Source organism: Panulirus ornatus, chromosome 34, assembly GCF_036320965.1.
Source record: "Panulirus ornatus isolate Po-2019 chromosome 34, ASM3632096v1, whole genome shotgun sequence".
Classification (NCBI taxonomy): domain Eukaryota; kingdom Metazoa; phylum Arthropoda; class Malacostraca; order Decapoda; family Palinuridae; genus Panulirus; species Panulirus ornatus.
Genome location: NC_092257.1, coordinates 16,852,244 through 16,879,257, shown reverse-complemented (window position 1 = coordinate 16,879,257; position 27,014 = coordinate 16,852,244). Strand labels below are relative to the sequence as shown.

At 39.2% G+C, this 27,014-nt stretch overlaps 1 protein-coding gene across 2 annotated transcripts; it reads right to left on the bottom strand.

The window, feature by feature from the left end:
* Positions 1-214: 214 nt before the first annotated feature.
* LOC139759950 (aldo-keto reductase family 1 member B1-like) lies at positions 215-18,893 on the bottom strand. Of its 2 annotated transcripts, none has more exons than XM_071682619.1 (10): positions 18,771-18,893; positions 17,509-17,605; positions 16,369-16,536; positions 15,870-15,986; positions 14,200-14,286; positions 13,127-13,243; positions 12,317-12,423; positions 11,185-11,347; positions 2,614-2,711; positions 215-318 (listed from the first exon to the last, which is right to left on the bottom strand). In XM_071682619.1, exons 2-10 carry the CDS (start codon positions 17,575-17,577, stop codon positions 288-290), a joined length of 957 nt encoding a protein of 318 aa, XP_071538720.1. In that variant the 5' UTR covers positions 17,578-17,605; positions 18,771-18,893; the 3' UTR covers positions 215-287. The 2 variants fall into 2 exon arrangements, with proteins under 2 accessions (XP_071538720.1, XP_071538719.1); XM_071682618.1 differs by lacking the exon at positions 18,771-18,893 and adding an exon at positions 18,563-18,660.
* Between the last annotated feature and the right edge of the window lie 8,121 nt (positions 18,894-27,014).

Sequence of the window (27,014 nt, the reverse complement as noted above, 5' to 3'; positions counted from 1 at the left end):
TATTATCTTTTTTTGGTAACCTCGGCATTCAATGACTTAATTTCACAATGAATTAATATGAACTTACAAGGCTGAATGTGAAGTAGCACATTTACATACAGAGAACCGTAATATTTATTTATAGTGTCATAAGATATACCCTGAAGGTAATGAAACTAATATAATTGTAATTTATAGTGTCATAAGATATACCCTGAAGGTAATGAAACTAATATAATTGTAATATCTTTACTCTGACAGGATAATATGCATGCTATGGTGAGGAAGGTCATAGTATCGGCCGCATCTCAAAAGGGACATTCAGGATGATCAGCCATTCTGTAATAAAATATAATTTCACTTTTTAATAGCCTAAGAAGAGTCAATCTGTAATAAAATATAATTTCACTTTATATAGCCTAGGAAGAGAAAACTTTCGCCTCTTTCTAATGGCACAAAAGGCAAGTAACTGATTTCCCATATTTTCCATTTTAAATCATTCACTATCTACAATCATTTCGATGATTAATATTTATAGCACAGAAAGTGTGAAGTGGCAGTATATGAAGAAAAGCACATTATAATGCAATCACTTGCTCCAAAATGAATGAAATGAAGAAAAAAATTGCTGAAAAATTCATACATATTCAGAATAATCTAACCTGAAGCCCTTGTAGGGCAAATCATTAAACACAACACTAGTACACTGCATTGGTATATATTTATGTTCTGAAGCTGAGGGTGTGATGAGGTTCTTTATGTACAGTAACTGTCATGTTGGAAAGGTGAGTTGGCATGGGGCCTTCAGTGTGCATTCAAAAAGGTTTGGGTGACAGCTCCTGATCTAATATCACTGAGGTCTACTCGAAGATAAGTGTGCTTGTACGGTCATAACCGAAGGTGTGGTGGCAACTGTACTCATTTCCTATAGATAGGTCCAATAATGCTGCAACCTGTTTTGAAAGTGAAGAAGGGATTAGGTATCCTGGAGGCACCTGCTCCTTAACAATGGAGGTAGCCCCCATTAAGCTTCATGGTTTTACATGCTTCAACTTAAGGCACAGTTAAGTGACTGAAACTGAACCAATACCTACATACCTGGTATGAGGTCCCAAAGAGGATGTGTGTGGGGAGATGCATAGTACAGCACATCCTTGTAATCAAAGTAAAGAACGACTATGGAATTAAAGGCCTAAATTTGTAAGGACTGGCTGTTACTGTGGGTTTCTTTGAGGTAACAACATGAATTCCAGTGTCCAACATGTAACTCGTGCATCTTCGTCATTCCAAAAGAAGAGAGATTCCATGCAATAACTTGCAATTTTATGTCTCTAGACCTACTACATGATTACCAGAATGTAATATCATGTGTCTGTGGCATTATGAGAAGACTATAAGATTCCAGGGTGTAAAGTGTGCATCAATGGCATGACAAAAGAACTATTATATTTCAATCTGGAGAAGTGTTTGTATCTCTGGCATTATAAGAGAACTTCCACTGTCTAGCATCGCAAGTGGCATGTCTATGGGACTCCTGCAGCACTCAGGAAGCTGTCCATGTCCAATGGCCAGGACCACAGGTCATGTAGTTTGTGTCTGTAGTTAAGTGAGGAAAGAGCAGGGCAGGCGAGTTATAAGTTTTCAGTGTCTTCATTTTGGTGGTTGCATTATATGCATGATGGTCTTGCAATATGGTGAACTGGTGTTTGTAATGTTGTAGGAATGGGAGGTGTCTGAAGCAGAGAAAGTTTAACATGTATATATCAAGGGGAGTGTGGTTTTGGATAGGTGTATGTTTGATGGGGTGGTGTTTATGATGAGTTAGGGTAGTCTGATTAGTGCATGTAGGATCATTTAAATGTGCATGTGTTTTGTCAGTTGCTGTTTTTGATGGGGGTTGGGGAATTTGTGAGTAGAGGATGTTGAAGTGTGAAGCAGGGGTAAGTTTTTTATTTCTACCTGGGGTTTGGTGGTTAGTTATGGAGAGGGTTGGATGGAAAGGGTCTAGTGCTGTTGTAAAGAAGTGATTGCTGAACATAATGTGGTAAGATTTGTATTGAGAAGATTTTTATTGCACTGTATACATGGTTTTTAAGCTTTCTGTGGTTTGCAGCTTATATATTTGCTTTGACAAGGTGGATTACCAAGCAGGTGAGGCACAGTTTAGGTTAGAGTGGATGAATTGTTTAAGGATACTAAGGGATTCTTTTACTTGTCAAGCTGGTGCTAATAAAGGTTCTAAGGGTGAATAATTTGTTTCTGAACTTTTTGATGATGTGAAATGTGATTTTCTCATGTATCATACATAATTCCTGGCACAGGAGGTTCTGTTAAGTGGAAGTGATCGGTCACTCAGGGTTATGGGAGAGTGCAGGTTGTATTCAAGTTTTATAGGGATTAAAAGGGTGACAATGGGTTTCTTTGGGATGCAGAAATTATGGAGGCAAACCAATCTCCTAACTGTATGAGGTAATGTTGCATATATGTTGCTTTTTGTGTAGTGTCAGGGTGTAATAATGTGTCTGTGATGGCATTTACCTATGACAGTATTTTCAGTGTGGACTGTGAGGAAAAGAGGGATGTCCTGCAGGATTAATGGGTAGAGAAGACAGACAGCCAGATGAAGATACGTACCCTTTGAAAGTAGAAATGATGAAGGATCGGCCAGACTTCCCTCTATCCAGGGTCTTCAGGGCTGTCATCTCCAGTTCTGATAAGCTGAATTTCCACACCTACCATATGATGCAATAACACATTCTATTACAGAAATTCTGTGTGCAGGTATTACAAATTATAAATGTAATTAATAACTTCAAGTAGAACCCATGTCTATCTCTGTGCACTGCTTTTTATGTTAGATGAGACAGGGGGCGCTAGCAATGCTGTTTCCTGTGTGGCGGGGTAGTGACAGGAATGGATGAAGGAAAGCAGGTATGAATATGTACATGTGCATAAATGTATATGTCTGTGAGTGTGTATGTATATGTATGGATTTGGGCATTTATGTATATGTATGTATTTGGGCATTTATGTATATTTATGTGTATATGAGTGGATGGGCCATTCTTCATCTGTTTCCTGGTGCTACCTCGCTGATGCAGGAAACAGCAATTATGTATATATATATATATATATATATATATATATATATATATATATATATATATTTTTTTTTCATACTATTCGCCATTTCCCGTGATAGCGAGGTAGCGTTAAGAACAGAGGACTGGGCCTTTGAGGGAATATCCTCACCTGGCCCTCTTCTCTGTTCCTTCTTTTGGAAAATAAAAAAAAAAAAAAAAACGAGAGGGGAGGATTTGCAGCCCCCCGCTCCCTTCCCTTTTAGTCGCCTTCTGCGACAGGCAGGGAATACGTGGGAAGTATTCTTTCTCCCATATATATATATATATATATATATATATATATATATATATATATATATATTTTTTTTTTTTTTTTTTTTTTTTTTTTTTTTTTTTATACTTTGTCGCTGTCTCCCGCGTTTGCGAGGTAGCGCGAGGAAACAGACGAAAGAAATGGCCCAACCCCCATACACACGTACATACACACGTCCACACACGCAAATATACATACCTACACAGCTTTCCATGGTTTACCCCAGACGCTTCACATGCCTTGATTCAATCCACTGACAGCACGTCAACCCCTGTATACCACATCGCTCCAATTCACTCTATTCCTTGCCCTCCTTTCACCCTCCTGCATGTTCAGGCCCCGATCACACAAAATCTTTTTCACTCCATCTTTCCACCTCCAATTTGGTCTCCCTCTTCTCCTCGTTCCCTCCACCTCCGACACATATATCCTCTTGGTCAATCTTTCCTCACTCATTCTCTCCATGTGCCCAAACCATTTCAAAACACCCTCTTCTGCTCTCTCAACCACGCTCTTTTTATTTCCACACATCTCTCTTACCCTTACGTTACTTACTCGATCAAACCACCTCACACCACACATTGTCCTCAAACATCTCATTTCCAGCACATCCATCCTCCTGCGCACAACTCTATCCATAGCCCACGCCTCGCAACCATACAACATTGTTGGAACCACTATTCCTTCAAACATACCCATTTTTGCTTTCCGAGATAATGTTCTCGACTTCCACACATTTTTCAAGGCTTTGTCGCTGTCTCCCGCGTTTGCGAGGTAGCGCAAGGAAACAGACAAAAGAAATGACCCAACCCACCCCCATACACATGTATATACATACGTCCACACACGCAAATATACATACCTACACAGCTTTCCATGGTTTACCCCAGACGCTTCACATGCCCTGATTCAATCCACTGACAGCACGTCAACCCCGGTATACCACATCGATCCAATTCACTCTATTCCTTGCCCCCCTTTCACCCTCCTACATGTTCAGGCCCTGATCACACAAAATCTTTTTCACTCCATCTTTCCACCTCCAATTTGGTCTCCCACTTCTCCTCGTTCCCTCCACCTCCGACACATATATCCTCTTGGTCAATCTTTCCTCACTCATTCTCTCCATGTGCCCAAACCATTTCAAAACACCCTCTTCTGCTCTCTCAACCACTCTCTTTTTATTTCCACACATCTCTCTTACCCTTACGTTACTTACTCGATCAAACCACCTCACACCACACATTGTCCTCAAACATCTCATTTCCAGCACATCCACCCTCCTGCGCACAACTCTATCCATAGCCCACGCCTCGCAACCATACAACATTGTTGGAACCACTATTCCTTCAAACATACCCATTTTTGCTTTCTGAGATAATGTTCTCGACTTCCACACATTCTTCAAGGCTCCCAGGATTTTCGCCCCCTCCCCCACCCTATGATCCACTTCCGCTTCCATGGTTCCATTCGCTGCCAGATCCACTCCCAGATATCTAAAACACTTTACTTCCTCCAGTTTTTCTCCATTCAAACTTACCTCCCAATTGACTTGACCCTCAACCCTACTGTACCTAATTACCTTGCTCTTATTCACATTTACTCTTAACTTTCTTCTTTCACACACTTTACCAAACTCAGTCACCAGCTTCTGCAGTTTCTCACATGAATCAGCCACCAGTGCTGTATCATCAGCGAACAACAACCGACTCACTTCCCAAGCTCTCTCATCCCCAACAGACTTCATACTTGCCCCTCTTTCCAAAACTCTTGCATTCACCTCCCTAACAACCCCATCCATAAACAAATTAAACAACCATGGAGACATCACACACCCCTGCCGCAAACCTACATTCACTGAGAACCAATCACTTTCCTCTCTTCCTACACGTACACATGCCTTACATCCTCGATAAAAACTTTTCACTGCTTCTAACAACTTGCCTCCCACACCATATATTCTTAATACCATCCACAGAGCATCTCTATCAACTCTATCATATGCCTTCTCCAGATCCATAAATGCTACATACAAATCCATTTGCTTTTCTAAGTATTTCTCACATACATTCTTCAAAGCAAACACCTGATCCACACATCCTCTACCACTTCTGAAACCACACTGCTCTTCCCCAATCTGATGCTCTGTACATGCCTTCACCCTCTCAATCAATACCCTCCCATATAATTTACCAGGAATACTCAACAAACTTATACCTCTGTAATTTGAGCACTCACTCTTATCCCCTTTGCCTTTGTACAATGGCACTATGCACGCATTCCGCCAATCCTCGGGCACCTCACCATTAGTCATACATACATTAAATAACCTTACCAACCAGTCAATAATACAGTCACCCCCTTTTTTAATAAATTCCACTGCAATACCATCCAAACCTGCTGCCTTGCCGGCTTTCATCTTCTGCAAAGCTTTTACTACCTCTTCTCTGTTTACCAAATCATTTTCCCTAACCCTCTCACTTTACACACCACCTTGACCAAAACACCCTATATCTGCCACTCTATCATCAAACACATTCAACAAACCTTCAAAATACTCACTCCATCTCCTTGTCACATCACCACTACTTGTTATCACCTCCCCATTTGTGCCCTTCACTGAAGTTCCCATACATATATATATGTATATGAGAAATACTTAGAAAAGCAAATGGATTTGTATGTAGCATTTATGGATCTGGAGAAGGCATATGATAGAGTTGATAGAGATGCTCTGTGGAACGTATTAAAAATATATGGTGTGGGAGGAAAGTTGTTAGAAGCAGTGAAAAGTTTTTATCGAGGATGTAAGGCATGTGTACGGGTAGGAAGAGAGGAAAGTGATTGGTTCTCAGTGAATGTAGGTTTGCGGCAGGGGTGTGTGATGTCTCCATGGTTGTTTAATTTGTTTATGGATGGGGTTGTTAGGGAGGTAAATGCAAGAGTTTTGGAAAGAGGGGCAAGTATGAAGTCTGTTGGGGATGAGAGATCTTGGGAAGTGAGTCAGTTGTTGTTCGCTGATGATACAGCACTGGTGGCTGATTCATGTGAGAAACTGCAGAAGCTGGTGACTGAGTTTGGTAAAGTGTGTGGAAGAAGAAAGTTAAGAGTAAATGTGAATAAGAGCAAGGTTATTAGGTACAGTAGTGTTGAGGGTCAAGTCAATTGGGAGGTGAGTTTGAATGGAGAAAAACTGGAGGAAGTGAAGTGTTTTAGATATCTGGGAGTGGATCTGGCAGCGGATGGAACCATGGAAGCGGAAGTGGATCATAGGGTGGGGGAGGGGGCGAAAATTCTGGGGGCCTTGAAGAATGTGTGGAAGTCGAGAACATTATCTCGGAAAGCAAAAATGGGTATGTTTGAAGGAATAGTGGTTCCAACAATGTTGTATGGTTGCGAGGCGTGGGCTATGGATAGAGTTGTGCGCAGGAGGATGGATGTGCTGGAAATGAGATGTTTGAGGACAATGTGTGGTGTGAGGTGGTTTGATCGAGTGAGTAACGTAAGAGTAAGAGAGATGTGTGGAAATAAAAAGAGCATGGTTGAGAGAGCAGAAGAGGGTGTTTTGAAGTGGTTTGGGCACATGGAGAGAATGAGTGAGGAAAGATTGACCAAGAGGATATATGTGTCGGAGGTGGAGGGAACGAGGAGAAGAGGGAGACCAAATTGGATTTGGAAAGATGGAGTGAAAAAGATTTTGTGTGATCGGGGCCTGAACATGCAGGAGGGTGAAAGGAGGGCAAGGAATAGAGTGAATTGGAGCGATGTGGTGTACCAGGGTTGACGTGCTGTCAGTGGATTGAATCAAGGCATGTGAAGCGTCTGGGGTAAACCATGGAAAGCTGTGTAGGTATGTATATTTGCGTGTGTGGACGTATGTATATACATGTGTATGGGGGGGTTGGGCCATTTCTTTCGTCTGTTTCCTTGCGCTACCTCGCAAACGCGGGAGACAGCGACAAAGTATAATATATAAATATAATATATATATATATATATATATATATATATATATATATATATATATATATATATATATATATGGATCTGGAGAAGGCATATGATAGAGGTGATAGAGATGCTCTGTGGAAGGTATTAAAAATATATGGTGTGGGAGGAAAGTTGTTAGAAGCAGTGAAAAGTTTTTATCAAGGATGTAAGGCATGTGTACGTGTAGGAAGAGAGGAAAGTGATTGGTTCTCAGTGAATGTAGGTTTGCGGCAGGGGTGTGTGATGTCTCCATGGTTGTTTAATTTGTTTATGGATGGGGTTGTTAGGGAGGTGAATGCAAGAGTTTTGGAAAGAGGGGCAAGTATGAAGTCTGTTGGGATGAGAGAGCTTGGGAAGTGAGTCAGTTGTTGTTCGCTGATGATACAGCGCTGGTGGCTGATTCATGTGAGAAACTGCAGAAGCTGGTGACTGAGTTTGGTAAAGTGTGTGAAAGAAGAAAGTTAAGAGTAAATGTGAATAAGAGCAAGGTTATTAGGTACAGTAGGGTTGAGGGTCAAGTCAACTGGGAGGTGAGTTTGAATGGAGAAAAACTGGAGGAAGTGAAGTGTTTTAGATATCTGGGAGTGGATCTGGCAGCGGATGGAACCATGGAAGCGGAAGTGGATCATAGGGTGGGGGAGGGGGCGAAAATTCTGGGAGCCTTGAAGAATGTGTGGAAGTCGAGAACATTATCTCGGAAAGCAAAAATGGGTATGTTTGAAGGAATAGTGGTTCCAACAATGTTGTATGGTTGCGAGGCGTGGGCTATGGATAGAGTTGTGCGCAGGAGGATGGATGCGCTGGAAATGAGATATTTGAGGACAATGTGTGGTGTGAGGTGGTTTGATCGAGTAAGTAACGTAAGGGTAAGAGAGATGTGTGGAAATAAAAAGAGCATGGTTGAGAGAGCAGAAGAGGGTGTTTTGAAATGGTTTGGGCACATGGAGAGAATGAGTGAGGAAAGATTGACCAAGAGAATATATGTGTCGGAGGTGGAGGGAACGAGGAGAAGAGGGAGACCAAATTGGAGGTGGAAAGATGGAGTGAAAAAGATTTTGTGTGATCGGGGCCTGAACATGCAGGAGGGTGAAAGGAGGGCAAGGAATAGAGTGAATTGGAGCGATGTGGTACACCGGGGTTGACGTGTTGTCAGTGGATTGAATCAAGGCATGTGAAGCGTCTGGGGTAAACCATGGAAAGCTATGTAGGTATGTATATTTGCGTGTGTGGACGTATGTATATACATGTGTATGGGGGGGGGGTTGGGCCATTTCTTTCGTCTGTTTCCTTGCGCTACCTCGCAAACGCGGGAGACAGCGACAAAGTATAAAAAAAAAAAAAAAAAAAAAAAAAAATATATATATATATATATATATATATATAAATGAAAACTGGTTCCTGTAGGAAAATTTATTTATTTTTTCCTCAGATTTCATACTCCAATTTCTTTCCAAGAAGGGATTGACTGTCCACTAAGCATAGATGAGAAAATAGACACATGAAGGAGTTGGGGTCCTTCCTCTGTTGTACTCTTTTTTTAATGTAGTCAAAACTTTTGGTGTTTGATTATAGGTTTCCTGTAGTCATGCATTAGCTTTGTGGATAGCATGTGTCCTAATATTTTCAGACATAGATGTACTTTGGTTTAGTAGATCCCTGCACCACAACTCTTTCAAGGAGTCATGAAGGTTAACATCCACAATTGGTAGCTATGATAATACTGTCTTTACAGGCACTGTTGTGTTCCCGACATGTGTAGTTTGTGGATTCTCGAATTATATTCTGACTATTTCGGTCACATGGCTGATTTCTGTCCACATAAGGCTTTAATTGTAGTTTGGATATGGGTATGTGGTATGAATGAGGAAGGGAGACTGACAAGCTGAGTATACTTCAGCAGCAGCAGTACTAGCATCCTAGAGAAAAGGTACTTCGAAAAGAGATTTCTTTTCTTTAGCATTTTGTTACTGGTGAATTAACATACTTAAAGACAGCACCAATGATGATGATTTAAACTGGGTAAGAAGTTTGAAATGAAAGGGTAGACAACTGTTTCTGCAGGGGAGAGAAGTTATGTAAAATTTACAATGAAGGAGTAGGAACATGGGTAACCTTAGCTAAAAATACAGAGGAAATGTTAAGAAAGAGGGAGTAGTGCAATAAAAGATATCAGAAACCAAAGCAGCTTCAAGATATGCTATAACAAAAATATTGGTGCCACTCCATTTAGCCAGCCAGCACATCTATGGGATAATATTACCATGAACAGATATAGTAGGATAAGGAAATATGTACAGTAAAACTTTGAAAAAAATATTGTTGACTTAGCAGGAAGTAATCCAAAACATTATAAATTCATCAGGAGGAAATTGTCAGTTATAGAATAGCAAATCAGGCCAAGGGATTTAGAGTGAAGTGTTATTGATGGTAATACAAAGACAATACAATCCCCTATCCCTGGGGATAGGGGATTAAGAATATTTCCCACGTATTCCCTGTGTGTCGTAGAAGGCGACTAAAAGGGGAGGGAGCGGGGGGCTGGAAATCCTCCCCTCTCGTTTTTTTTTTTTTTTTTTTTTTTAATTTTCCAAAAGAAGGAACAGAGGGGGCCAGGTGAGGGTATTCCAAAAAAGGCCCAGTCCTCTGTTCTTAACGCTACCTCGCTAACGCGGGAAATGGCAAATAGTTTAAAAGAAAAAGAAAAAGAATATATATATATATATATTTTGCTTTGTTGCTGTCTCCCGCATCAGCGAGGTAGCGCAAGGAAACAGACGAAAGAATGGCCCCACCCACCCACATACACATGTATATACATACACGTCCACACAGGCAAATATACATACCTATACATCTCAATGTATACATATATATACACACAGACATACATATATACACATGTACATAATTCATACTGTCTGCCTTTATTCATTCCAATAAATAAATAAATATATACCCTAGCTTGAGTCAGGTCCCTATTCTATTGACCAATCCCTAGGGGTGGATGAACAGCTGGTTTGACTGTGGACTGACTGCCAAAATCAGGATTCAACCATTACATCTTCACTTATGCAGCAGGGTGCCTGAAAATTTTCTCTGTACATCTATGTCTCACATAGTTACATGTAAAGTACTTCTCCAAACAAATTCCAAGCAACAAAAAAACACTCATCACCTATATAATGAAACAAAAGATTCTCTTACTACAGTCCCACCTCAACATGCTTGTCACTCAGTTCTATTATTTAACCTCTCCCATCCAAACCACTCCATAACTAACCATCAACCCTCGTATAGAAATAAAAAGCTTATCCTTGCCTCATAATTCAGCAACCTTTACTCACAGATCCCCTTATCTCCTAAAAATTTAACAGTGATGGAACACATACACCCTGAAATAACCTGACAAGCACTAAACAACTACCCTCCAAACTTAGTCTTAAACTCCATCTAACCAACCAGACATATACTTATCAGAAGCCATACTCCTCACACAAACATAGTTGAGAAAGTCAAACAGGGTGTGCTGAAATGGTTTGGACATACAGAGAGAGTGAGTGAGAGTTGACAAAAGTGTATATATGACATTAACAGCTACATAGGAAACTTATCAGTTTTATCTTTAAATAAATCAGGAGTAAGCTAAGCAATATCCAGATAAGGAAAAGTCACTAGTTGGTTACGTAGTTTTTCCATGAAGTATTGTTTTAGAAAATGTTTTTTATATGTCAAAAGATAAGATGATTCCAAACTAAAGGTAACACTCTTTCATCCTATACAGCAATTAATGTTTCCACATGTTAGATGCAAAAGACTTACATCTCCATTAATCTTGATACGCTCAGGGTTGATGGATTTAGGGATGGTTGTGATATTCTGCTGGATAAGGAAACGAATGAGGACCTGGGCAGGGGTGATGCCATGTCGCTCAGCCACCAGATTCACGATGGGGTCCTCTAGCAGCCTTGGCAATGACTCATTACTGACAAAAATATGGAAAAAAACAAAACATACTTAATTAATCATTTACATCTTGAAAAATCTTGATGTTTTTAATTGAGAGAGAGACTACCATTGATATTCACTAAAGAAAACAAAAATTACCCTTCACAAAAACTGGAAACTATATCGAGGCAACTTCTGGGGCCAGTGAAATTTTAGAGCCAAAGATTTCAACAACTGTCAGTGAATGAAAGCATCACACCAATCTCATTTACACACAGCCAAAGCAGTAAAGATGTTAGTGAATGGATATATCACATCAATCTCATTTAGGTGAAATCCACATGGAGTAAATAATACAGCAAAGAATTCAACAACTTTTGGTAAACAGAAGTATCACACCAATCTCATTTGTTTGCAGAAATAGAAAGAAAATCTACCTACTACGACATCTGGCCAAAATGGCTGGACTGGTGTGAAGTGCTCACCACTTGTATTGCTTGATGAATAGAACTATTCCTATCTACTGCCAGCTGCAATGCATAATTATCAATTCTGGGTTCATCTAAGACTGATTTCAACCACATAAGTCTTCTTTTAAATGTTTCTGTAATTGTTCCAAATGTTTCTTATTTCTCCTGGTAGTACAATAAGTAGTCTTTCTAGCCTCTTAGCATGGCTCTAATATTTTTCTAATTAATTTTCAGTATGTTTCCATGCTATTCTTGAAGATTTAATAACTGGGTTTTCAGGTTCAATACATTTTCCTTCAAGTCTTCAATTTGTTGCACATTTTGAAACAAGCTGAATCCCCTCGAATTATGTTATAATGGCAGTAATATTCTTTTTGAATAAATCAACACTACCAATAAATCCATTAGTAATTTTGATCAACTCACCATGAGAACAGATACTGAGCCCTCTCTTGCATTACAATGAGGATGACTACTGATACATGACCATATATGACCCACCTTCACATGAAGACAGATAATGAACTATGACCTACCTCTCCCTGCCAGGGGAGCCCAGTGGGGCATAGGCAGTGAGGATGATATTGTGAGCATGACAGAATTCTTGCATCTCCTGCTGCTGGAAGTAGACATTTAGTTCCACCTGTAACAGAGAATGTGAGTTTAGATAAATGGAATGGCTTTGGGATAAACAGGAGGGCATCAGTATATGCTGAAGTGATATTATGTAATTTAGCATCATATAAACAGTTATATGTGTTGAACAAATGTGTTCTGAGATGAAGTCCTAATTTGTACTTAAGAAGGACTGCTGGATAAATGGGTATGATCCAAATTTATGCATCCTAGTCAAGTGAGTCTGGTCTTATACCTACTGGATGCTTGGGTGGCCTGATGCAGCTTATATGTAATTGTATCAAGACTTCAACAGTTATTTTGTGTTAAAAGTGGAGGGAGCAAGTGGGAAGACAGAAACTGAGACAGAAGGGTTACCGAGGCTTGAACATTCCAGAAGGCAAGCGGCATGCTTTGGGGAGAATGAACTGGGTAGATGTAGTATATGGTGTTGTGTGGTGGCTGAACCAAAGCTTATGAAGAGGAGATTATCTGTGGTGATTTGTGGGGCTTGGCTTTTAATGATGGGTTTTGATTTTGGTGCAATATACATGAAAGCCAAAGATGGTTGCATGCAAATTAGGCCACTGTTTGTTTGTTCTTGTTGCTACCCTAATAAAAGTGGGAAATGCGGGTAGGTATATATTATCAGTAAAAATTAATTATTGAAAGATTGTAAATGCCATTCAAATCTGGTATTCATCACAAAACAGAGCCAGGCTTAGCCCTACCTGATGGACAGATGGCTGGATTCTAGCAATTGCATTAGTCTTCTTTAGTTGCTTAATACTATAGTTGGACACCCCAATAGATTTGGTCAGCCCCATGTCCACCATCTTCTCCATCTCCTGTGAAAACAAAAGTTATACCATCCCGTACACTTCAATGTAAGAAAATTTAAAAAAGCAGGAAGTGGTAAGGATTGAATTTACTTATTTTTGAAAGTTGGAGAGTTCACAGAACACTGATGCTGTCTTACCTTCATGGATGCAAACTTTACATGTGAACTCAACCTCTTTTACCTATCTGAGTAGGTGTTTTGGCTCAGGCCATCTCTGTTCCTTTGGGTCTAGGATCTGAATTTCCCCTTATTCCATTTTTGTAAGAGAATTGCCACTCCAGCCATCACATCCCCCCCCCTTTTTTTTTTTAATCTAACTGGCAACACACATTACAACTAAAGACTCACACACACATATATATGCCAGAAATGCCAACACCACTTTTCAAGCAATCAATACTCAGTTACAAACCACAAATGAAAATGCCATCTTTTAAAGATAGACAGATACACAGAGGGTTCTGCATTAACTAAAGACTCACACACGCATATATGTCATAAATGCCAACACCACTTTTCAAGCAATCAATACATATCACAAATGAAAATGCCATCTTTTAAATATAGACAGATGGCCAGTGTGTTCTGCACGAACTAAAGACTCGCACACACACATATATATGCCACAAATGCCAACACCACTTTTCAAGCAATCAATATTCAGTTACATATCACAAAGGAAAATGCCATCTTTTAAAGATAGACAGAGTTCTGCACTACACTTATCTTGAAGAGGTCAAAGCATTTGCAGAAATACACAAGAGTATAACAAAATGTTCAAGTATCCTATGAAGAATTTTGATGAATGTGAAACTTTCAATATCAAGATAACATTATTTCATATATAACTATCCTTTCATGACCACACAATCAGACAACATTCCCTCAAAACAAGGAAACTTCCATTCTAAGAACCATATTAATGTAAATATTCACTTGTGAGGTACATAAAGTAAGACCAACCTTCCACACAGTAATGATATCTGTTGCATAATCAACGTTGAGCATCCCATCATCATTTACTGGAAAGATATCCTGGTCATGCTTGCCCTAAGGGGAAAGGAAAATCAAAGATCAGGCTCTGAAGAAAGAATATCTAGTAAATATTCAAGAGAGGTGGAAAATATCAGCTTAGTTTCAGTTCCCTGGAAGTACCCAAAATGTTGATAACCACAAAAATTGGCTTTGAGCTTGTGAAAATCATGCCTTTCATCCAGAACCAAGAGGCCAGAGCCATGTTAGAAACTTATATATTTTACTAAAGATGCCACATTCATGTTAAAAAGTTAAATCTTTAAACTGTATACAACATCTCTTGCATTACATGATCTTTTTAGGTACGACTTTCATGGTGATTATTTCATCCACAAATCCACACCCTCCCAAATTTCTTCCAAACTCATCTTTCGCTTTACCACATGCAACCTCTTACATTCTCTGAATCCCTTCTCTGTCTTACATCTTGCATCTTTCATTTAAAAGGACAATTCCTTTAAAACTTTTACACTTATATCTATTTTGCTTTGTCGCTGTCTCCCGCGTTAGTGAGGTAGCGCAAGGAAACATACGAAAGAATGGCCCAACCTACCCACATACACATGTATATACATACACTTATATCTCATATATTTTCCTGTGTGCAAATGTACAATTCTTATATCCATCCAATCCTCTGACAAAGTACCTTCATTACTTGTTTGTTGGATATTATCAAGGCATAAAATCCATGTGGAATCCCCCTTGTGCTCTGAAGGAATGTCTCTCTGAATCAATGCATTTGCTTGCACATCTTTTCTGCTTCTCCTTAAAAATCAAAACTTTTCCTTCTTTTGAAAACATGCATTGGTACAACCAACCCCCCAAAAAATCCTTTAAATTGTTGTTCTTTTGCTCTAAATACCAATATTTTCAAAGCCTCCACGTCTCATCTTGATTCCCATTGCCTTAAGCATCTTAAAAAGTCCTTTCTCAAGCAAGATCTACTGATGATATCCTTTTCTATCTTACTAATTTCTTCTGATCATCATCTAATAGATTTTAAGAAATCATGTGTTGTTGCCTCTGACATACTAAAAACATTTAACAGGGTGTGGAATCAGAATAAAATGTAGCTCCCCTCTTTTGGCTTTTCTCCCTTACTCTGTTCTCTAATATCTAGCTTCCTCTCTGGCCAGTCTATCTCTGCAACCGTTGATAAACTTACATCTCCATGTCCCTATTGACAGTTGTGTCCCTGAGGGTTCTGCCATACCTCCTAAGCTCTTTCTCTTTTATTTCAATGGCTTCTTTTCTTCAACAGACAACAAATGTAATTATATATTAACATAATTACACACTAATGCTGTTTCCTGTGGGGCAGGGTAGCGACAGGAATGGACGAAGGCAAGCATGAATATGTACATGTGTATATATGTAAACATGTGTGTATGTGTATGTATAATATGTACATATTATGTTGGTATGTATATGTATTTATATGTACGTATATGGGTGTTTATGTATAAATATAAGTGTATATGAATGGATGGGCCATTCTTTGGTCTGTTTCCTGGCACTACCTCGCAAACACGGGAGACAGCGACAAAGTATAATAAATTAAATAAATATATTAACATAATGTAAAGCTACAGCACCTTCATGCCAACAGGCATATGAATCAGATAGAGGTCGACATAATCAAGTTTGAGCATTGCTAATGACTTCTTCAGAAACTTCTCCACTCCACTGCTATACATGCCAATCATGGGTAGCTGAAAGTTTATGAGATGTTTTTAGTAGACAAATCAAATCAATCTTTCTTACAATCACGCAAGATGAGATAAATTTTTGAAATTCATAGAAAAGTTTTAACATTTCAATATTTGAAAACATTTCCTGGAGCTGACACAAGTACTCACTTTCATTAATTGCAGAGCTTCATACAGTTATTGTCATATAAAAGTCAAGATCTACCCTCCAAATCTTAGAGATGTTCATCATTTAGCAATCAAAGATATGATAAGTCTGCTTCATGATTGCAGTAAAACTGAAAAAAACTTACTTTTTACATTTGTATGACCCTTATCTTATTGTTTCTATATATTTTCACAGGACAGCCCTAAAACAATTTAATTATGAAACTGACTGTGACACCTTTGTGACAACGAAGACTTCACTCCTCTTTGTACCAGTCTTCTGGAGCCATTTGTGGAGGCCAAATCCAACAGCCTCCTCATTCTGGTAGATGAAGGCAGTGTCGATGTGTCTGTAGCCAGCATCCAAGGCTGCCTCTACTGCCAACTCTACTTCCCCTGGAGGTGACTGTGGGAAGAACAGATTTTTCAATACAGAGTGATTTACTGCCTTTACTTCCCTTATAGATGACTGTAGACTGAGCAATTGTTGCTACAGAATCATAATTCACCCTCATTCCCTTAATGTAGCTTAATGGGGATTTCAGAAGAAATGAAATGTTAATGCTGTTTTGAAGTGTTTGTAGTCTCTACCTTGTTCACTAGAGACCCATGAAGAAACGAAATAAGCATGCAATCTCCTTACTTGCCTGATAACTACATAATCATCAGAGATTCAAATGTCATAATGATTTCTACTTGGGACGACAAAATTGGAGCCCTTAATAAAGGAGAAAGTAGGGAGTGCAAAATTTTCATTTTCATAGTAAATATTTGACTGTTTGTGAGATATTACTCTTCCCACAATTTTCCTGTAATATGTGACAAGGACTTTAAGTGTTAGTAATGTATTAGTGCTGTTTTCCTGGAGCATCATTGTATCTAAGGAACAACTTTTGTTTCTAAGATTTTTCAAGAAATTGCAATGTACATATTATACAGTAATCAAATACGAACAAAACATGTAAAATGCACAATGTAAGACCAAAACCAGCATCACCTATTAGTAATCATCGTAAATATTCATATCTCAAAACCAGCATCACCTATTAGTAATCATCGCAAATATTCATATCTCAACAAATGTGATGTACTGATGTTATCAGTATAAGACATACCATTAGGATTAAATGATATAGGAAAAAAATCATTTACAAACAAAAGCAAGTAATAAAAGACAAAGTAATATGAAACCCAACATTACAAAAATCAATAATTATCATAAACATCTAAGAGTGGCCGACAGCAGACTCTGTGTGTTTTGTTCACCTTGAGATTTAGGGAAAGTTCACCACCCTGTGTACCGAAGTGTTAAATGCTTGACTGATCATGACACTGTAACAGCTCTGTAAGACAGTTGAAACTGGTGAAGACAACTCACCTGCCAGCATCCAAGGCCTAAGAGTGGCATATGGTACCCAGAGCTCAGCGGTACAGCCTGATCTGACATCTTCCTGAGAGATGGATGAGCTATCCAGCTGGAAAAATGGTAAAACAGACACTTTCATGAAAAGTATGGCATGTGATAGTGTATTTTGGAAGGGTGATTGTCATATCTTTAGCACTGTGGTTGTTTTAAATGCATATCTTTCATTTTATTATGGGAAACAAAATAAATGACGTTTCTGTCCATATCATTATCAACTTTCTTCCTTTCTGAGGGCTTTTAAGAATTAATCACTAGCCATGTGCAGTGATCAAAGATTCCTACAACATTATCACGATGTCTGCCACTTAAAACCTGACCCACAAGAAAAATACTGTGAACCTTTCACTGTGTTCTAACCTGTTTTTCTCTCATTTCAGAAACAGACGAATTGAGATTCTTTCGAAAAGCACAAGGAATCTTTTGCTCTTTCATAAACAGTCTTTATACCAGACTCCTCTCAAAAGCAACTGGAGTTGACCAATATACCTCAAAATATGACCCTTGGTGTTAAAACTGTCAATTCAGTTCTGGATGGCATTCCTCCAATTTCTTTTACCCCTCCATTAGAATCAGCCTCATTATTTAAAGTCGAGATTTCCCATACCACATGCAACTCTCATCAAGGCGCTTAAGAGTAAAGCCACTATCTGAACTAAAAAAAAAATGAAAGACTAAAGCTTTTAATGCATCAAACGCTCCCTTAACACCCTGCTAACAAGAGATTAGCCTTTGGGTTCAGCAATTTTACAAGATATGCAAAATAACCTTTCTGTCCTAGTGTCCCCATTCTTTCTTGAGTTCATAATGCACAACCTTCTCTGTTACGTGATACCTTGGCAAAATCACAGGGTACTGCACTTGGCATCAAAAAGTGCTTTTGAAAGGCATCATTGGTCCTTTTCAACATACAGCAATAACAATGTGATCTTCCTTTCGTCGTACTAGTTGCGTGTGACACAGAGAAAACACACTTAGGCAATACAGCAAATACAGTCAGTGAACTAACCTAGCATCTGAAAGCAAACACCACCATGACATGGCCGTTAAAGCATTGTCGGGGTTCTGGGAAGTAAGGCTTCCTTTGGTCATGTTGATTTCTAGAAGTGTTTCACTTATTCTGTACTTCACAGTATCCTAACTCATCACATCCCTTCCAGTTAACATTATTCAATAGCACAGGATAAAAATCAACCCCATGAACCTACAGAACTTACATATGATTAAAGCAACAAGTTCGGCTTTGTCTCTGGCGCCTTGTTTATGCCTTATCAGCTGACATTACAAGCCTGCCAGACGCACGATCAACTGACGTATGAAACTCCAAACCCTTGCAATAAAACACTATTCTTAAACACTATGCTGCTATCAACCATTCATTATACAAGAATTTCATCAATGGAATGTAGTCATTCGACATTCACAAACTCCTGTTGATTATACAAACTTTTTCCAAATGTGAGCGATGGTCTTAATATTAAGAATCAGAAATTTATGACATATTTATCCATTCAGTTGAAATATCCCATATACTCACACACGTCCCGATATTTCCCAATAATGATATTTTTGAGAACAGGAGTACCCTGCTTAGCTTGGGCCGAAATAAGATTTTCTTTATTTTTTCTATATGAATCTACATTTCCCTGTTTTTGAGTCAAATTATGAACCTATTTCAGACAACAAAATTTTGTTCACTCCAGGAGGTTTCTGGACCTCCTGGAGTTGTTCATGTATTAAAATCATAGTTTGAAATTGATAAATGATTTATTTCCATTTCCATACTTTATAACAGAAGTGTTTCCATTTCTTTTCCACTTTACTGCAATTGACTTATTAATCCTAGCATAGCTTCAGGTTACACAAATGGTCGTATTTTCTTTTGGTGCCAAGATGAAAAGGTCCTCTCCATTTACATCACTGAGGTAACCAGCATAAAGTTGACCATGAGAAAAACCGATTTTGCAGGTTGAGGCCAACAACCTACGGAGACTGTGTCAATGGCGGCGGAACCTATGTGGCTTTGCACCTCACCTTACTAAAGTAAAAGGAGCTCCACCTCCTCCCTCTTGTCCAGGTTCTTCAACCGCTGACTTCAGAGGATTTGGTAAAATTCATATTAAATCATCAGCGCGTCTCAGGTGGTTAAGATACCTGCCATTAACTCTTAGTACCTTTGATTTCTTAATGCAATTTTGAGGACTTTTAATACTGAGGTGTATAACTTTAGAGTAATTGTATCCCTCTATTTAATCCTTTTTTCCCTTATTTCTTTATCACTCTTTGAGTGTTTGATGTTGCACTTTTATGTGCAATTATATGTAGGTACACTACTTTTTTTTTTTCCAACACTGAAAGCAGAACTTGCGCTCAGAGATACGAATGCCTTTTCATAGGAAAATCATGATACGACATTTTCATATACATTATATAATTCCATTGTTTGCTGGACTCTCTGAATATGATCATTAACGCTGTGGCAGCTTGTAGATCCTGCATGCTCATAGTATACCCCCAAGCGCGTGCGAGGTAGCGCTAGGAAAAGACAATAAAGGCCACATTCGTTCACACTCAGTCTAATTGTTATTTGTAAGGCACCGAACCCACAGCTCCCTTTTCCCATCCAGGCCCCACAAAACTTTCCATGGTTTACCCCAGACGCTTCACATGCCCTTGTTCATATATATATATATATATATATATATATATATATATATATATATATATATATATATATATATATATATATATATATATATATATATTCTTTCTTTCATACTATTCGCCATTTCCCGCATTAGCGAGGTAGCGTTAAAAACAGAGGACTGGGCCTTTGAGGGAATACCCTCACCTGGCCTCCTTCTCTGTTCCTTCTTTTGGAAAATTAAAAAAAACAAAAAAAAAACGAGAGGGGAGGATTTCCAGCCCCCCGCTTCCTTCTCTTTTAGTCGCCTTCTACGACACGCAGGGAATACGTGGGAAGTATTCTTTCTCCCCTATCCCCAGGGATAATATATATATATATATATATATATATATATATATATATATATATATATATCTTTTTTTTTCATACTATTCACCACTTTCCGCATTAGCGAGGTAGCGTTAAGAACAGAGGACTGAGCCTTTGAGGGAATATCCTCACTTGGCTCCCCCTCCTCTGTTCCTTCTTTTGGAAAACTAAAAACGGAAGGGTAGGATTTCCAACTGTTGGATGCATAGCAGCACTTTAGTGATGTACAGTTTTACCTGTACTGAAGAAATGTTGTATGAATACAATGTACCCAGAGGCTTTCTCCTTGAAGAGTACTATACTGCAGCACATAACTTCTTCAGACAGGAGGAAAGCCATCTGATTGTTCACTTCACAGTGCCAAGATACCTTCTCACAGAGGATGCAGTTAGTGAGGCACATGAATACCTATACAAAAGGGAAACCAGATGAATTTTCACATTGCCAAGAGACTTTCTCCAGGAGGAATCATTTGATGCAATACATGATTATTCATACAAGAGAAAAACCATTCACATTTCAACACTTGCAAAAGTCATGCTTCTGGAGGAATGTGCTAGTGGTGCACACAACTACTCATACAGAAAGGAAGCATATGAATGTTCACAAGTACAGAAGATTCTCCCCTGAAGAAGTAGCATAGTGTGACAAATGGCTCTTTATATTGGAGAGAGGCCACAGGAATGTTTGTAATGCCAAAAGGCTATCTCTCAGAAGACTGATTTAGTGAGGCACATAACTACTCATACAGGAGAGAAGCCTCATGAATGTTTCCAGTGCCAAAAGACCTTTCCTCTAAATATTTAATGTATCATATAAAGGTTCACAGTCAAAAGTCAGTCTCTCAGAGAATTATTTAAGTGAACCACGTGACCATTCATACAGAAGTGAAATCATTTGAATATTCACATTGCGAGAAAATTTAGAGGAGTCACTTGGTGCAGTACACAGATGTTCACAATGCTAAAGACCTTCCGGTGAACCACATGGATATTCATTTAAGAAAGAAGCAATATTTGCATCTGTATTGCCAAAAACCTTCCAGAGATGTAGTTTAGAGAACATGGTTCTTTATACTGGAAAGAAGCCATGTCAATATTGACAATGTTAAAAGATATTCTTCTACTGGTGTAAGCTATTGCAACACATGACTTTACACACAGGTGACAAGCCATATGTATGCTCCTAGTGCCTAACAACTGTTCACTGCTGGAGGTATGTAGTGAAGCTCATTACTGTTTAGATAGGAGAAAATTGAAAAGAACATTGTTGTTGTTAAAGACCTTTAGTAAGAGGAGTTAAAAGTCATTTACATGCTCATTGATCATTCTGGTCAAGGCTTCCTCAACAGTGTAGGTCAGGCATGCCACACTTTCTGCCATGATGAGTACATATCAGTACAACAAGATGGGAAGATGAGAATTGGACTTATATTTGTTATTAGATTTTTTAAGTCACATAACTCAAAATGTGCCAAGGTTTTCAAGATACAATTCTTTACATAATCATTATGGTGAGTTCAAAATTCACCCCATCCCTCCTTGACCAAACCCTTTATATGTGCCTGGATGTAATTGTGCAGTTTGTAAACTTCTACCCTCAACTGAACTGGGAGGATTGCCATTTGGATACTTAAAGATGCATGCTGTTGTAATTACCACCATCAAAAACTCCTCCAGGATGTCAGTTACCCATACACTATGATGGCTGAAAGAAGTGGCATTTATGTTTCCCAGGGAATCTACCTGACTCACTGAGGTGTTGCAAGTCAATACACTTCATTGAGCCTTTTTTCTTATGGTGAAAATGTTATATATATATATATATATATATATATCTATATATATATATATATATATATATATATATATATATATATATATATATATATATATATATATATGCATGAATTATAGATATGTAATAATAGTATGTAGGTGAATCATGTGAGGAGAACAAGAGAACAAATGAGAGTGAGTGAGGGAAGCAGGGAAAGACAAGGTGAAAATGAGTTGGAATTTTTGAAGGATTCATTGAATAAGTTAGGTGATAGGGTGGCAGATGTGATGTGTTTGGAAGGAAAGAGAGAGAGAGAGAGAGAGAGAGAGAGAGAGAGAGAGAGAGAGAGAGAGAGAGAGAGAGAGAGAGAGAGAATGTTACTATTATGTGGTAATGAAGCCTTGTGTAAGATTAAGTATGGCAAAGCAGCAGGAGAGGATGGGATTTCAGTTGTTTCTAGGAAAAGAGGGTGACTGTAGTTTATTAGTTAGACAGGCTATTCATCGTTATGGCTCAAGGTGAGTTACTTGAGGACCGGCAGAATGCAAATATAGTGCCCTTATATAAGGGCAAGGGGGACAAAATTGAATGTTCAAATTACAGAGTATATCTGGTAAGGTGTATGGGAGAGTAGTGATTGAGAAGGTGGTGCAGTGCACACAATATCTGACTGGAGTAGAGTAATGTGGCTTTACAAGAGGTGGGGATGTGTGGAACAGATTTCTACTTTAAAGAATTTGAGAAAATCTTAGAGAAAGGTGAATTGTATGTGACATTTGTAGATTTGCAGAAAGTGAATGATAAGATGACAGAGAAGCCCTGCAAATGCTACTAAGAACATGTAATTGCATAATAGAAAGACTAAATGAATGAGTTTTTGCCAGGGGAGCAAGGAATGTACATTAGTAGGAAGGGAGGAAGGTGAGTGGTTCCTAGCAAAGGTGAGTCTGTGTTAAGGATGTATGATGGGACTATGGCTGTTTAATTTGTTAAAGGACAGGGTGGTAAGGGAGGTGAATATTAGGGTCAAACAGTGAGGGGCAAGTACATCTTATGCTGGGTATGGGAGGCATGGAAGGTGAATGAGTTATGGTTTGTGGATGATATGGTGTAGGTGGTAGACTCCATAGAGATACTCCAAAAGTTGGAGAAAAAGGAAACAGATGAAAGAATGGCCCAATCCACCCACATACATATATATATATACATATACGCTCACACGCTTATATACATACCTAAATATTTCAATGTATACATACATATACATACACAGATATATACATACATACACATGTACAAATCCATACTTGCTGCTTTCATCCATTCCCATTGCCACGTTGCCACACATGAAATGGCACCCCCTCCCCCTGCACATGCGCAAGGTGGCACTGGGAAAGGACGATAAAGACCACATTCATTCACACTCAGTCTTTAGCTGTCATGTGTAATGCACTGAAACTACAGTTTCCATTCCACATCTAGGCCCCACACAACTTTCCATGGTTTACCCCAGATGCTTCACATGCCCTGGTTCAATCTATTGACAGCACATCGACCCCAGTATATCACATTGTTCCAATTCACTCTATTCCTTGCACGCTTGTCACCCTCCTGTATGTTTCGGCCTTGATCTCTCAAGATCTTTTTCAATCCATCCTTCCACCTCCAATTTGGTCTCCCACTTCTCGTTCCCTCCACCTCTAACACATATATCCTCTTTGTCAATCTTTCCTCTCTCATTCTCTCCATGTGACCAAACCATTTCAATACACCCTCTTCTGCTCTCTCAACTACACTCTTTTTATTACCACATATCTCTCTTACCCTTTCATTACTTACTCGATCAAACCACCTCACACCACATATTGTCCTCAAACATCTCATTTTCAACATATCCACCCTCCTCCGCACAACCCTCTATATAGCCCACGTTTCACAACCATATAACATTGTTGGAAACATTGTTCCTCCGAACATACCCATTTTTGCTCTCCGAGATAATGTTCTCTCCTTCCACACATAATTCAACACTTCCAGAACCTTTGCCCCCTCCCCCACCCTGTAACTCACTTCCGCTTCCATGGTTCCATCCGTTGCTAAATCCACTCCCAGATATCTAAAACACTTCACTTCATCCAGTTTTTCTCCATTCAAACTTACCTCCCAGTTGACTTGTCCCCCAACCCTGCTGAACCAAATAACCTTGCTCTTATTCGCATTTACTCTCAGCTTTCTTCTTTCACACACTTTACCAAACTCAGTCACCAGTTTCTGCAGTTTCTCACCCAAATCAGCCACCAGCGCTGTATCATCAGTGAACAAAAATTAACTCACTTCCCAAGCCCTCTCATCGACAACAGACTGCATACTTGCCCCTTGCTCCAAAACTCTTGCATTCACCTCCCTAACAACCCCATCCATAAAGACATTAAACAACCATGGAGACATCACGCACCCCTGCCACAAAGCAACATTCACTGGGAACCAATCACTTTCCTCTTTTCCTACTCATACACATGCCTTACATTCTCGATAAAAACTTTTCACTGCTTCTAGCAATTTACCTCCCACACCATACACTCTTAATACCTTCCACAGAGCATCTGTATCAACTTTATCATATGCCTTCTCCAGATCCATAAATGCTAATTACAAATCCATTTGTTTTTATAAGTATTTCTCACAAACATTTTTCAAAGCAAACAACTGATCCACACATCCTCTACCACTTCTGAAATCACACTGCTCTTCCCCAGTCTGATGCTCTGTGTATGCCTTCACCCTCTCTGTCAATACCCTCCCATATAATTTCCCAGGAATACTCAACAAATTTATACCTCTGTAATTTGAACACTCACCTTTATCCCCTTTGTCTTTGTACAATAGCACTATGCATACATTCTGCCAATGTATATATATATTTTTTCATACATGTTCGCCATTTCCCGCATTAGTGAGGTAGTGTCAAGAACAGGGGACTGAGTCTTAAAAGGAAAAAATCCTCACTTGTCTCTCTTTTCAGTTCCTTCTTTTGGAAAGTAAAACAGGAGGGGAGCATTTCCAGTCCTCTACTCCCATCCCTTTTAGTTGCCTTCTACAACACGCAGGGAATATGAGAAGTATTCTTTCTTCCCTATCCCTAGGGAAAAAAATTAGAGGAAGAGAAGTGTTTTAGATATCTGGAAGTGGACTTAGCAGTGAATGGAACCATGGAAGCAGAAGTGAATCATACGGTGGGGAAGGGGGCGAAAATTCTGGGAGCCTTGAAGAATGTGTGGAAGTTGAGAACATTATCTCGGAAAGCAAAAATGGGTATGTTTGAAGGAATAGTGATTCCAACAATGTTATATGGTTGCGAGGCGTGGGCTATGGATAGAGTTGTGCGCAGGAGGGTGGATGTGCTGGAAATGAGATGTTTGAGGACAATATGTGGTGTGAGGCGGTTTGATCGAGTAAGTAATAATAGGGTAAGAGAGATGTGTGGTAATGAAAAGAGTGTGGTTGAGAGAGCAGAAGAAGGTGTTTTGAAATGGTTTGGGCACATGGAGAGAATGAGTGAGGAAAGATTGACAAAGGATACATGTGTCAGAGATGGAGGGAACGAGGAGAAGTGGGAGACCAAATTGGAGGTGGAAGGATAGAGTGAAAAAGATTTTGAGTGATTGGGGCCTAAACATGCAGGAGGGTGAAAGGTGTGCAAGGAATAGAGTGAATTGGAATGATGTGGTATACCGGGGTCAACGTGCTGTCAATGGATTGAACCAGGGCATGTGAAGCGTCTGGGGTAAACCATGGAAAGTTCTGTGGGGCCTCGATGTGGAAAGGGAGCTGTGGTTTCGGTGCATTATTACACGACAGCTAGAGAATGAGTGTGAACGAATGTGGCCTTTGTTGTCTTTTCCTAGTGCTACCTCGCGCACATGAGGGGGGAGGGGGTTGTTATTTCATATGTGGCAGGGTGGTGATGGGAATGAATAAAGACAGACAGTATGAATTATGTACATGTGTATATATGTATATGTCTGTGTGTGTATATATATGTATACGTTGAGATGTATAGGTATGTATATTTGCATGTGTGGACATATATGTATATACATGTGTATGTGGGTGGGTTGGGCTATTCTTTCGTCTGTTTCCTTGCGCTACCTCGCTAACGCGGGAGACAGCGACAAAGCAAAATAAATAAATAAATATAAATATATATATAATTAATGGTAAACATGCAGTTGTGCTGAAAAAGGACTGGTGACTGGGAATCCTTAGTTTAAAATGAGGGAGCCTGGGAGAGAGGTTGATATGTAGCAATATTAGGGTAGAATGGCAAAAGATGAGAGCAAATGAAAGTAGAGAGTGGATAACAGAAGAGGATATTGATCTCAAATGCTGGCTGCTGAAAACAGCAGAGTAACATGACGAAAGTCGAAGTATATTGGAATTCCAAAGAAATGTGAGCTCCAAGTGGTTGTTGGGGGACAGGTCGATAATGTTAGCCCTGGTGGCAGTTGCTAATTATCAAAGGGTAACCTCATTTTACTGGAATTGGTTATGGACAATATAGTTATTTGCAAAGAGTGAGTAAGGGCTGTTACTTACCCTACAAAAGTTGAGGATACAAGGCTTAATATTGACTCAAATATTTCTAGGGAATCCCTTATGCTTGCGA

Bases quoted from the DNA above. Each gene is read 5' to 3' on its own strand.
- LOC139759950 (XM_071682618.1), bottom strand. From the start codon at position 18,645: ATGACCAAAGGAAGCCTTACTTCCCAGAACCCCGACAATGCTTTAACG. The intron at 13,244-14,199 runs GTTGGTCTTACT...TTGTTTTCACAG, and splicing joins ATATCATTACTGTGTGGAAG to GAGATGGAGAAGATGGTGGA. The intron at 319-2,613 runs GTACGTATCTTC...ATTTTATTACAG, and splicing joins ATCATTTCTACTTTCAAAGG to AATGGCTGATCATCCTGAAT.